The sequence below is a fragment of the Theobroma umbraticum genome, unplaced genomic scaffold (genome assembly GCF_002168275.2).
Source record: "Theobroma umbraticum cultivar Fairchild unplaced genomic scaffold, ASM216827v3 scaffold_51.0, whole genome shotgun sequence".
NCBI lineage: Eukaryota > Viridiplantae > Streptophyta > Magnoliopsida > Malvales > Malvaceae > Theobroma > Theobroma umbraticum.
In genome coordinates this window covers 3,822,855-3,836,490 of record NW_018397260.1, presented here as the reverse complement: position 1 = coordinate 3,836,490, position 13,636 = coordinate 3,822,855, and the positions used below count along the sequence as shown (strand labels likewise).

Sequence of the window (13,636 nt, the reverse complement as noted above, 5' to 3'; positions counted from 1 at the left end):
AATTAAATTGTTGATATATAAATATTTAATTTACGATGTTATCGTGTAAAATTCAAGTCTCTTGACATATTTAGGTTAAAATTTAATTTTAGATAAGCCTTGGGCAATAACAAAGTGAATGTTAAGATGTATATTGATTTTGACCTTAAATGTTGGCTTAAACTTTCAAATATGAAAGGTCGATTATTAAATTATATCTCCAAACCTTCCCCAATTAAAAATAAAGATATATAAAAAAAAGGACAGAAACAGAAAAGGAAAGGAAAGCATAGTTTGAATATGGTTTATAAGTTGACAATGCAATATTAAATAAAGGGTTGATGATAGCTTTGTTTATGATATACTAATAGTCCTCAACTTTGCCTTGCTTAACCCTTAAACTATGCCTACATGTATATCAGTGCATGGGTTGAAGATCATGTTCATGGGTGTGAGGGAGGTGAGACGGTGATCGATGGGGGCAACAGCCCACAAGATCGAACGAAGGAGTCAAAACCGTATATCCAAGGCAAATCAGGGGGGGGAGGGGAGTCGGCAAAGATTTGACATACAAGTAAGAAAGAAGGCAAAAGAAAGGAAAAAACTCCATGATGAGCAAGAAAGCAAAAGAAAAAAGAAAGAAAGAGAGAATATATTGCACATGAATGACACTTGATCAGGCCACCTGGCCTTGGTTATTTGGGTTTTGGACTCCACTGTCTGGCAGATGAATGAACCAATCAAAGCCATTTGATCTTTCGTGGACTTCCTCTGAGGCTTTATTTGGTGAAAGTAACACTTGGGGGTATAATTGCTATGATTAGGAGACAGTAATTGAATATTGTAATCCATGTCAAACCCCACATTTGAAGAGATGAGCTCATCATTGTGTTGGAGATTTGAAGGATGATTAGTACGTGGCAGCGATTTTGTAATTATTAATGATAATTAAAGAGTTAAACCAGAGGAAAAGGTGTGTTTACTTTCTGATCGGAGAGAAAAATTAGTATGCTTGTGTTGTGGACTACCAGTAACATCTCAAAGGCATTGACCTTGTTTTTTTATTAAATTTATTTACTCATTTGTGTCACCGTCCCATACCTCACCCCAACGGCTACTTCGAGAAACAAGAAAGGGACTTTCAACAAATTAGGCGGGAAGGTTGCTCCTTTGCTTGTGTTATAAATAGGGCCGACCCTCTGTCCCCTTTGTCAACCCAAAAAAGTGCAAACCTTGAAGTAGCTAAGCATTTCACAACTTCAAGTTATAGTTATACCACTCTCTTTTGCCAGTCTTTCTCTTTCCTTGTGATCTCTCGTTCATTGCTTACCACTTCAATGGCGATTCCCGTGATTGATTTCTCTCAGCTCAATGGTGAGGAGAGGGCCAAGACGCTGGCTCAGATTGCAAATGCATGCGAGGAATGGGGGTTCTTTCAGGTACCCTTTTCTTATTATTAACCGTTGGAATCAACCGCTTTCGTGTTGGCTTTGTCTATATATGCAAATTCTTAAGTTGTGCGCGATTATATTTATTGCAGCTGGTGAACCATGGGATTCCAGAGGAGCTGCTGGAGAGAGTGAAGAAGATTTCAACCGAGTTCTATAAGCTGGAGAGGGAAGAGAATTTCAAGAACTCAAAGCTGGTGAATTGTTGGATGAGACTGGTGAAAGGTTGGAATGTGGACTGGGAAGATGTCATTACTCTCTTGGATGATAATGAGTGGCCATCCAAAACGCCCGGATTCGAGTACGTAATATATATTCTATGATCATTTCTTAACAAGTTAGTTCATTTGATGCTTGCTTATGACTGGATACAATATTCTAACTTGTTAACGTTCATGACAGGGAAACCATGAAGGAATACAGATTTGAGTTGAAGAAATTGGCCGAAAAGGTCATGGAAGTAATGGATGAAAACTTAGGCTTACCAAAGGGATACATCAAGAAGGCATTCAATGAAGGAGAAGGTGGAGAAATGCCTTCTTTGGGACCAAGGTGAGCCACTACCCACCATGTCCTCACCCCGAGAGAGTGAATGGTCTTCGAGCTCACACAGATGCAGGTGGCGTGATCTTACTGTTCCAAGATGACAAGGTGGGAGGCCTTCAAGTCCTGAAAGATGGGGAATGGATTGACGTGCAGCCCTTGCCAAACACCATTGTCATCAACACTGGTGATCAGATAGAGGTCCTGAGCAATGGCCGATACAAGAGTGCTTGGCACCGTGTTATGAGCTCCACTGACGGGAACAGGCGATCTATCGCCTCATTTTACAATCCATCCCTTAGTGCCACCATAGCTCCTGCACCAAAGCTGGTGGAGAAAACAAACCAACAAGGGGAACAAACTTATCCCAAGTTTGTTTTTGGTGACTACATGTCTGTTTATGTTCAGCAAAAGTTCCTCCCCAAAGAACCAAGGTTCCAAGCTGTAAGGGCCATGTAACAGCAAGAAGATATGAAGTTAAAAAACTGAGATAATGAGTGTTTTTTTTTTTTTTTGGCTTTTTTCTTACCTTTTACTTTTCGTTTTGGTATATGGCTCTTAGTATAATTAAGTCTTGCATGCGTAGCCCTTTCTTTCCGCGAAATTAAAATTGCAGGGAAGGATAGAGAGCTCAAGTGAGCAAACTAGCTATTACTAGGGTGTTTGCCTTTCGAGTTTGGACTGTTTGTGGTGATGAACATGATGAAATGCTCATGCATCTGCTAAAGTTGGGTCTGTAAATTAGAATCATATGTTTTATGAATTCTACTCTTTATTTTAAGAAACAGCTTTCAGAGTTTTTTGACTTCCTAATATGTCAGCAGTTGTCCTTCTTCATTATTATTGGATTTTCCTCTCTTTTCCGTTATTTAATTCTCACAATTACTTCAGTGAAAATAGATGCCCTCCTGCAGAACATGCATGTACCACATGCATCTCAACACAAGCAGCCGGCACATTGAAAACAAGGATCAAATTTTTTTTGTTTTCTTTCTAATTTAATATATTACTGGGATGCATGTTCCATTTGGTATATAAGGAAAAGGACTAAAATTTATCAATCTAATTTCTGATTTTCTAGTTAGATTATAAAAATGGAAAAGAAAGAGAATCTGACATATTGTGAGGTAGATGATGGATGGTTTTCACTTTTCACTTCAGTCCATGAAATCTATTCTCCACAAAATTGATGGAGCAGCCAGATGACAAGAAATCAAGTATATGTCCATCTAAGGGCACCACCAGAAGACTAATTTCTCATAGTCAGGTTTTATGTTCTTTTGCTAGCTCAAGTGCACCAGGCCCTGAGCTAGAGGACACGTATCCCAAGTAGAGTTGGGTAATGGAAGGTGATAAAAATGAAAAAGAGACACAGAAGGTAACTAAAATATACTCCTACTAGGCTTGGGTAGCTCCATCTGTTATAATCCTTCATGGAAAACCAAAGGTAAAAGCCTTATCCTTCATAGATAAGTCATCTTATCTTAGGTCATGATTCATGCTCTGCATGGACCATTGAAATATTTTCAACATCAAGGAACCTTCCTTTATGGCTCTATCTGTACCATTCCCACATGAAATTGCAAAAATTACGACAGAAAACTACCGAAAGAAATACATGTAATTGATCGAGTGAGCATTAATTAAAGCTTTGATACAGAATGTATGCCCGAAGATTAGTTCTTTCATCCTCCTCTCCCCCCCCCCCCCCCCCCCCCCCTTTCAAAAAAAAAAAAAAACTATAAATAAATTTTGTTTTTTATTTCAAAGCTGTGTGGTAACAGAAGATAGTATTTGTACAATTTAAGGGTGAAAGTTGACCCACTCTACTTTAATGGAGAAGCCTATGTTGGTAATGAATAACATTCACTTTGTATACTAAACCTTCTTTAATCTTTCAAATTATATCTGTACAACAGTTTACATGAAGCTTCATCCTATGTTGAAGATGAAGAAACTCGCTACCCAATGTCAGAGTCTATAACGAGCTTTATTGATCCAATCTCTCATTCCAGTTTAGGCACCGAATCAAGCTGTGGAACCAATCACCTGTTTGATCAGATTTATTAACAGTTGGAAGGGGGTGCTGGCTCATAGATATTCTGACAGAATGTCCTCGTGAGAGTTGCTGCCTTCTCTTCCCATCAAAAGAAACCCAAGCATTACTACGAGCATTATCAGGGATCTGTGAAACCAGAAACAACAATGTTTCAATGTTTTATATAATGTGCCTAACAAGAATTAGGTAATTTCTCAACAGACAATATAAGAAATGTCCTGCTGATACACATATTGTGATGACATCTTTTAAAGAACTCTCAGTTATAAAATGCAATTTCAGTTTGTTTATCTTTATTCATACAATTTTATATGCCTGTCTAGCAACAAATGCCCTCAGCTTGTGCACTATAAACCCATAACTCTCCACCAGACTATAACCTATATGACAAAGATGAGAAGCAGTTTCAGAAATACAACTTCATTTGTGTAAATTGCATCATTACTTCCATAAAGCTAATTGAGATGCTAACATAGAATATAGCTAGTATTACAAGCATTACTGAGAAGAGATAACAAAGTAACATCGAATGAGGTATATTTCGTGCAATAAGACCCAAAAAAACCACCCCAATTGAGAAGCTCTCCAAATTGGAATACCACCAAGTTAGCCCCAGAAACTTCTCTGTTTTATTCAATACTAAAATACACCTTTTAAGTTATTCGCAAGACCCAAGAAAACGAAGAATGGTTACAAACAAGAGTCCAACTGGTCCGATTGATTACTTGTCAAGCAACACTCCCTATACTTCAACTTTCTTTACAGCAACCGTACCCACAAGCAACTTCCAACCATGTATAGCACAGAAATGATTTTATTCTCACATGCCAATGATAAATAAAAAGTTTGATCAGAGGTTTGCAAATAGCAATAAGAGAATCTTCATATAATATGGCAAAGATTGGATATCGCCAAAGATACAGGATCAGCTAGGAACAAGGTAAACCGTAGGCAAGTAGTCCATAGCACTAAACGTAGACCAAGGTATTCTAACCGATTTCTGATCCTCAAACACCTTCTTGGCAACATGGAATAGTCAAGGCCAAACTCTTATGACTCTACACCATCGTATTTCAGTAACTTGCTATGATGAACCTCGCTACAGTGCTTCTTCTGTAGTTATACTATGGTTGGCAATCAATTTCTTGAGATTCCGATACAAAGTATCCACTGAAGTGACAACTGTAGAACATAGATTCATGTCATTGCTTACTTGGTATGAGTAATGGTTTTATACTAAGTTACTAGCTGAAGTGAGAGAGTAACCAAAGAGAGAAAACTTAGAAAAACATTGTTTTTTATTTCACAAGGAAGATTTTACAAAAAGATGTGATAATTTAGAAAACTAATAGATGCCTCTTTCATGAGGAAGGAGTTGTCTTATATAGGCATACATTAGACACACAAAGACACTTGTTACTATACCTTCACATGGATGATAGTAACAAGATATTGACAATGATTAGACAACTTTTACAAAAACTTATAACTTTAATAAAGTAAATACTGTCTTGTCTTGAAAAGAGATAAAAGAACACTTCTCACATTCTTCAAAGTGGCACATTCTTTGATGCGCTTTTATTTCGAGGAGATTCATTTGTCAAAGAAAACAAGTGTACACAACTTTACGCATTTTGAGGTGGACAAAGCGGGCATACTTGTAAACATATTAGTAGAGTAGAAATAGATTCCCTTGGCATACACCTCAAAGATGGACAACATATTGCTCAGCCGCACATTACTCGAGAACTACAGAATTTCCTAGATGAACACCTCATGGAGAAACAAGTCCAACAGTTCCTTGTCAATTAATGAGTGAGTTCATCTCAAATCTCACAAAGATCTGAAGTACTCTCAGGATAATGCTAAAGAAAGGTTCTCTAGCACAGTGGACTTAGAAACAAATAAGAGCAATACAGATTCTCTAATCTACTGTCCAATCACTTCTTACCCTGCAGATTCCTCACATAGGAAAAGAATCCTTCAAACCGACACAAGTAACAAGTATTGGTCCATATTTCTACTCAAAGAAATTGATAGCAAAAGAAAGATTTACAAATACAAAAGTGGAAGTTCAAAGAAATACTTGAAGTTAAATATGGAATTCAAAAGTTCGAGTTCCATCTCATTGGCCACCATTTCACTGTGGAATCAAGCATCACACACTTAACTTCAAAAAGAAAACCCTTCACAATGTACAACTACTCAGATGGTCTCAATGGTTTTCATGGTACACATTCAATTTTAAGCATATAAAACGAAAAGACAATGTCGGTCAAGACATGCTCTCAAGGCCAACTTCTCATTCTTCTTAGAAACTCTCCTCCTCAAAGATCATTCCAATCATTGCTATGATGAGTTCTTTAGGAGCCTCTTCTTCTGTTGTCCCCCCAAAGGTAAACACTTACCCTCTTGATCCAGGTAACCTTCCAAAAATGGAAAACAACCACCCCTGGATCACTTCCACCTAAAACATTAATCACAAGTAGTTTTCTCCATACTCGTGCCTACCTGCTCATGCTCAAGCATCAAAGCCAAATCCTCCAAAGGTTTGGAGATACATCAATCCAACCTATTGGGGTGCATCCTAAATACCCCTTCACCCATTTTACTTTCCCTGCTAGACACTGGATATTCTTCCCAAAAAAAACTATATGCTTTTTGTGCTATTTATGCCATCTCTACTACATTGCCTTAGAATTCTCACTTGCCTTTTTCATCTAAACACCCCGTAAAATCCAGAACATGGCCTAGCCCCAGAAGATACCCCATAGACCCCAATGAGAAACTCAAACACTTCCTTGGTTCAAGCCCATACTTATTTGGAGGCAATGACTCACAACATCTGAAAGGTAAAACAAGCACTACCCTATCCCACATATTGTCATCACCTTTCATCGACCTTCCAATTACATGAGCACTATTCGATACTTCCCTTATACTGCCATCCTTTGCAGCCAAGGTTATTCCCTCCACGACAGAATTTCGAACGTTCTTAGGAATATATTAAAGTCCAAAGACAGCTCTGTAAACTAAACAGGATCATTTGCTCAGAGATATGGACTCATTCACAAGCCACTGCACCTCGAGAGACTATCCAGACTATGCCAAACAGCTCAACATAGATAGGCATATCTATTAGCAGCAATTCACAAATCTGACAATAAGACAACTCCTCCCTAACTTTAGGTTTAACATTTCCCGTCTGAAACCAGTTGAATGGAATCCATATTGGCAACCACCGCCAATCCAGGACCAACAACCAGAACCAACCATTTATTGGGAAGACTCCTAAGACCTGTATGACCTTGGTGAAGACTTCAATCCCGAAGACTTCTTCATGAACAAAGTACGAGGACCAATTAAACACCCAAAGAAACACACCAATCCCAATCAAGCTTCTTCAAGTTCTACCCAACCAGACCCCAAGGACCATGGCATTCCCTGACCAGGAAATGATAATCTCCCATCAAAAATGGCTTGAACATTTGGGATCTGATTTTACTACTAGAGTAGATAATTCCCATCTTAATCTTCCAAATGATAGTGAGTAAGAGACCCCCCACTCTAAAATATGTATAAGTATACAAGTCTATTAAGTGTGCTCTACTCGAGTGTTTACAAGTGTGACCCACCTTGTCCACCTCAAAATATGTGAAGTTGTGTCCCCTTGTTTTCCTCAACAAATGGGTCTCCTCAAAAGAAGATAAAGGCACATCAAAGAACATGCCATCTTGAAGAATGTGTCACTTCAAAAGAAGTGTTCTTTTGTCCCTTTCCAAGACAAGATAATATTTACTTTATTAAAGTTGTAAGCATTTGTAAAAGTTTAGTCATTGTCAATGTCATGTTACTATCACCAAGGTATAGTAACAAGTGTCTTTGTGTGTCCAATGTGTGCCTATATAAGGCAAATCCTTCCTCACAAAGGAGGCAAGTTTTAGTTTTCTAAGTTGTCACCTCTCTTACTAAATCTCCCTTGTGAAATATAAAACTATATTTTTCTAAGTTTTCTCTCTTCGGTTATTCTCTCTCTTTAGCTAGTAACTTAGTATGAAACCATTATCACTCCAAGTAAGCAATGACATGAGTCATATGCTCTGCAGTTCTCACTCTAGTGGATCCTCTACATTAGAACCTCATGAAATTGATTATCGACCATGGTATCACTGTAGAAGAAGCATTGTAGCAAGGATCATTGTAGCAAATTATTCTAGTACAACGGTGTAGAGCAATAAGAGTCCAGTCTTGACTAGATCGTGTTGCCAAGAGGGTATTTGAGGGTCAAAAGTCGATTAGAATACCTGTGTCTACACTTAATGCTACGGACTAGTTACCTATGGTTTACCTTGTTCCCAGCACCAATCCCGTAACTTACAAGCACTAATCATAATATATTGCAAAAAAACAACGAACTTTATCTAATACATCACATGAGCAATGACATATCCACCGGAAAAATAAAACATGAACCTTGTTTGACCAATTAAAGCATATATGGTATATAAGTTTAAACCAAAGGATAAAAGAAATTTACAAGATTCTTATTTGTGGAGAAAAAAAATTTCAAAAATTATCTACGAGTGGTCTTTTCTTATGTGAATAACTTTACCTTCAATTCAAGCCTTGCAGAATCTGGAAGTATAACTGGTCTAAATGAGAGGGAATGTGGGCAGATAGGTGTAAAGAGCATGCAAGGAACATTTGGATGAACCTGCATTACAACAGTCTGTTGATACTTATAGAATAATCATGATACTGAAAATGGTCTATATATAATAAACCTCATATGTGTCTCTGAAACTTGAAAGGACAACCTACCATGGAACCTCCAGCAGCTGTAGAGTAAGCAGTGCTCCCAGTAGGTGTGGCTATTATGACTCCATCACCTTGCACCTAAAGGCACATTTTTTATTAAATAAAATAAAGGAAAAATTAAAAAAGATTGACCATCTTTAAAGGTATATAAGATAAGATATTTAACATTTAAGGCACAGATGCATTTAGTGCATAGATAACAGGTGCAAATAGTTATAATCCATGAGAGCAAGTATAACTCACTGCCTATGTGACAACAGAAGCTTAAATTTTCCGTATCGAAAGAAGTTAACTAACCTTTGTTATAAGTCGGTCATGTTCATAACATTCAATCTTAGAAAGGTACGGATTAGAACCACGATCGACAACGATCTCATTCAGGACATCAAATACTTTTCCTGGCACTGCTTTACCATTTCGAAAAATTTCACACCGTAGGCGCATTCTAAGAGTTATGTAAACACCATCTGCTGTGTTATTACCATGGATGACTTGCTTCAAGTCTTGCCTGTAGTCTTCAAACTATATTAATCAAATGTAAAGAGATTAAAAAAATGGGCAATCATGAGGACATCCAATATCCAGTAACAAAAATCACATAACTGAGCAACTTACAGTGTGGGAAGTGAGAAATCCAAGAGATCCAAGATTAAATGATACAACAGGTGGTACAGCACCTCTAAATAAATTTGATGCATGCAATATAACCCCATCTCCACCCAAGCATGCCACAAAATCAACCCTCTCATGCAGATCACTGTCATACGAGCATAGAACAAGCAGAATCGCAATCAGGCATGAGGAATAGTAGACTATCAACTCTATTGCACGATAAATCATAAGGGTACCTGGTATCCTGACTATAAAAGGTTTGAACAAATCCAAACCCAGGGATTCTAGCAAATATGTCATGGACATCAGGTTCAACAAGGACATTCATTTTTTCTTGATAATACAAAAACGAAGCAGCCTGCACATCAAACACAAAAATGCAGTTATAACTGCTACATATCAAACAAGCAACTGCAGAAGCACATATTTAATATATGCTAATCAATCACAGATAAAAAAAAGAGATAATTTCCAGCTGGCAGTTCAAGAAACTATCATGTTCAAGTTAGACTTGGAGGATGTTGCTGTATTATGATTTACACTGACAGCCAACTAATAATGATCCTTCTTAACAACCTTATGGCAGCCACACCTTACCTCAAACAAGAAGTCACTACCGAAACCATTTAAAGATTCCTAATAATTGGAATAATCAATGCAGCAATAAAAACAGCGATCATATTGGGACTTTAAAACTAAAACCAATTCAAATAAGAGCCTAACAGGTGGAACAATCCATGCATGCAAAGGTCGAGGCTACAAATGTCTACATTCTGCACCATCAACAGCCTCAGAATTTATAAATGCTGAAGTAAGTTTGATTCCAGTTTCAGATTATACAAGAATACACACCAACAGACTTAACATGTGACTGAAATAAAAAATATTTTGTTAGTTATTTTTTAAGTGTAAGGAGGCGATTATTGCCAACAATGAAAAAAAAAATCTTCAAATGATACCTCTTTAGCTTCTTCCATTAGTTCAGGCCCCAACTTCTTTAACAGTAATACAGTCTTTGGTGTAGACTTCCACATAAGCATCTGTTGCTGGGTGCTAGGATGAGTGAAGGCCAAGGAGGATTCAGTTACCTTCTCCCTGGTACAGGAGAACCCATCTGTCCGCACTAAAAACATCTCTGCTTTCCTTCGTGACTGCACTCTTACAACACCAGTTGCAGAAGCACACATATCTCCCTCAATCGATCCCAATTCATCATCACTTGAGTCTGAGAAGGCCTTACCATTGCTCTTCTCTCTCTTGCTAAACGAGGTAGATGTAACATGCTCATTGAAATTCCCATCTAAAGTTGCAACTTTGGTTTCAGTCGAGGAATACCTTTCCCCTTCAACAAATCCATTCACATTTGTGCCATTGGTAGCATAACTAGCACCATTTAAGTACTTTCCTCCGCCAGCAGCAGTACTGTGATGATCTTGAGATTGATTTTTAGCACTACACAATCCATTGGAACTTCCTGCCTCTGCCAGCTGGGATTTAGTATTAGCATAAACCACCTTGTTTCCCCATGCTGCTCTAGTAGATGTTTCTCTTGAAACAGGCAGGGTTTCTAATCTTTTGAGCTGATGATTGAAATACATTGGAGGAGAGATCTTTTTACTTCTCAGAAACATGGACATTTCTTTTCTGGAGAAAATATTGCAAGGAGGAATCTGAGCCTTTAGAGGATCAATATTCTCAAAGATGCTTATCATAGTTCCTTCCGCATTATCAACTGCTTCCTCTGATGTCATAACTTGGCCGGAAACAAGGTCATTGTTTGCCCCACAAATTCTCTGATCTTCTTTATCATTGTCTGAGAAGACTTCATTCTTATGTGCTCCATTTGAACTATGACTCACATTCAATGTCTCTTGCACTAACTTGTTTGTCTCTTGTAACTTGAGCTTTTCTTCTGAACTCCAAGATGCCTGCATTTCTCCTGATCCATTTGCATCTTTTGAAAGTGTATCACTGGGACTCACTGACTGATTTGAGACAAACTGAGATGCAAAGCGAGTCATGTACTGCCGCCATCTAGAGACCATTGCGGAAGTTCTCCATACTCCTTCCTTACTATGGAGATAGATGGGCTTTTTATTGAAATCTGAAACCAAAGATGCAAACTTCTCAACGTGCTCCATTGAAGGTGCAGTTCCAACCTCAATTGGAATTTTTACAAATTCAACTTTCCCAGACGAAATAGCATCATCCATGCCTGCTTGATAAAAATTATCCTTAACAATCTCAGCTCTTAGGTCAACAATGGTTTTAAATCCCTTTTCAATCAACCACGTCAGCCCTTCCTCTGTTACTTGACCGCCTGCCCAAAATGCTATCTCACAATCTTTTGACTCTATCTCTTCTTTAGATGTAGACAAACAAACAGGTTGCCAGTTTGCAAACAATGTATGGCACGGATGCTCATCCTTGCGTGGAAAACCCAAATCATAACAAGCATTCTTCAACCTTTGCAACTTCCTCCAAACATTCAGGCTTCGAAAATCATCGGGTGTCAAATAGTTCTCAAGGGCAACATGTAAGCTCTCACAACACCTCTTCATCTCACTCCGGAAAAGAGCAAGTGGTGGAAGCTTATCATCCATCACACTTATGTCTGCCATACGAAAATTATTCATAATTGAGACTCTTCCTGAAAGAACATCCTCTCTTCCTTTGTTCAAGAGAGATAGCATGCAACCAAGCACAGACACAATCTTATCCTCCACTAATGGTTTTTCCTCGGGTGTGAAATCATACGAAACAATACATTCACCCGTCAATGGATTGCATAAAGTGTCCATCAAAGCAGCATGGAGCCTTTCAGCTGTTCTAAAAATTCTACAATAAGCCTCGACTTCTGCTATATCCCCAGGAACCGGACCAATCCAACGCAACTGTGATACATCATGTGACTGGATAGTCTTCTAATCCAAAGAAAAAAGTGTCAGACAATGAAAGAAAAACATAATTCACTATTTCCTCTATAAGATTAAAAAAGGAAAGCCAAAAAAAAAGGGGGAAATAGTCTGCTACACCAGGAATAAAGAAAAATGCAGCAATTTACCTCGGATGTACTTGCTACTACTTACTAACATTAGCATCATAAAACAGACATGGAATCACAAAAAAACAAAGAAAGAAAAAGTGAAAAAACCTTTGAGAAGGATACTCTTGAGCAAGTATTATCACTGTTTCACCGTACTCCACAGATACACATAAGGGGAATGTAGTTAATTCACCAAAGGATATAGTTAGAAGTGACAATGGAATATCAAGAATCATTGTCCATGATTCGGAATGGGCTTAATAAAATGCTTGAAAGAATTGAAAGGTCTTCTCTTCCTTTTAAAGCTAGTTGCTGCTCTTTCAATCATATATTAAATAGACCCTAACGAACCTCTTCAAACCAGTGTTGATATGCGTGTATTTTAACAGACACAACGAACAAAGTAAGAAGAAAATGATAGCTGCAACAGAAATCACCAGGCTTCTTACTCAAAAGTGGTATGAACTATTACACAAATCTAAATTTGAGAAATTGCACAAGCAAAGATCAATACAACAAAACCGGGCATCGAGCTCGTTCAAAACATATGAAACCAACATAAAATAGACAGCCAATATCAAACTCTTAGATCAGTATTATCCTTAAGTATGCTTAAAACATTATCATGGGCCAAGCACAATGCTTAATACAATGTTGAACAAACCCAGAATCATTTCACCAAAAATAATAGTAATAACAGATTAGATAACACCAGTCCAAGACTTTATATCGGTCCTTTCATCCAACAATACGTTTAAACTTGAAATTGAAATAAAAGAAAACAAAGAAGAAAAAAAAAAGAAAAAACCAAGTGAAAGGAATGAGAGAAGAGAATGAATTGGAAGGAAATAAACCTGAGAGTCCAGACCCAGATTGAAGGAGAAAGACTTGGATAACTCCGCCCTCACTACAAGCTTCAGCCTTTTCCTTACCACCACTTTCCGCTTCAATCCGACTCCGAGTCCAAACCCGAACTCCTTGCTCTCTCTACCGAACTTAAAGGGGGGTGACAGTCCGGCCACCGGAGACAACCTCTTCATGTCGACGATAGCCACGTGGCAAACGTAGAGGCATTCCACCATACGGGAAAAATTTGTAATATTTGGTTCTGGGTTTTTTTTTTTTTTTTGG

The 13,636-nt window shown here is 38.0% G+C and overlaps 2 protein-coding genes across 6 annotated transcripts; one reads left to right on the top strand and one right to left on the bottom strand.

The window, feature by feature from the left end:
• Positions 1-1,209: 1,209 nt before the first annotated feature.
• Positions 1,210-2,785, top strand: LOC110416199 (2-oxoglutarate (2OG) and Fe(II)-dependent oxygenase superfamily protein). The gene is given in 4 exon segments (XM_021428092.2): positions 1,210-1,418; positions 1,520-1,728; positions 1,830-1,957; positions 1,960-2,785. Coding segments are annotated over 4 exon segments (909 nt in total). The 5' UTR covers positions 1,210-1,316; the 3' UTR covers positions 2,430-2,785.
• A 1,174-nt stretch (positions 2,786-3,959) lies between these two features.
• NADK2 (NAD kinase 2) lies at positions 3,960-13,630 on the bottom strand. Of its 5 annotated transcripts, none has more exons than XM_021428088.2 (8): positions 13,360-13,630; positions 10,419-12,383; positions 9,696-9,817; positions 9,463-9,604; positions 9,145-9,369; positions 8,851-8,925; positions 8,642-8,758; positions 3,960-4,155 (listed from the first exon to the last, which is right to left on the bottom strand). In XM_021428088.2, exons 1-8 carry the CDS (start codon positions 13,585-13,587, stop codon positions 3,961-3,963), a joined length of 3,069 nt encoding a protein of 1,022 aa, XP_021283763.1. In that variant the 5' UTR covers positions 13,588-13,630; the 3' UTR covers position 3,960. The 5 variants fall into 5 exon arrangements, with proteins under 5 accessions (XP_021283763.1, XP_021283765.1, XP_021283764.1 ...); XM_021428090.2 differs by having other exon boundaries at positions 8,642-8,743; XM_021428089.2 differs by having other exon boundaries at positions 10,419-12,380.
• Between the last annotated feature and the right edge of the window lie 6 nt (positions 13,631-13,636).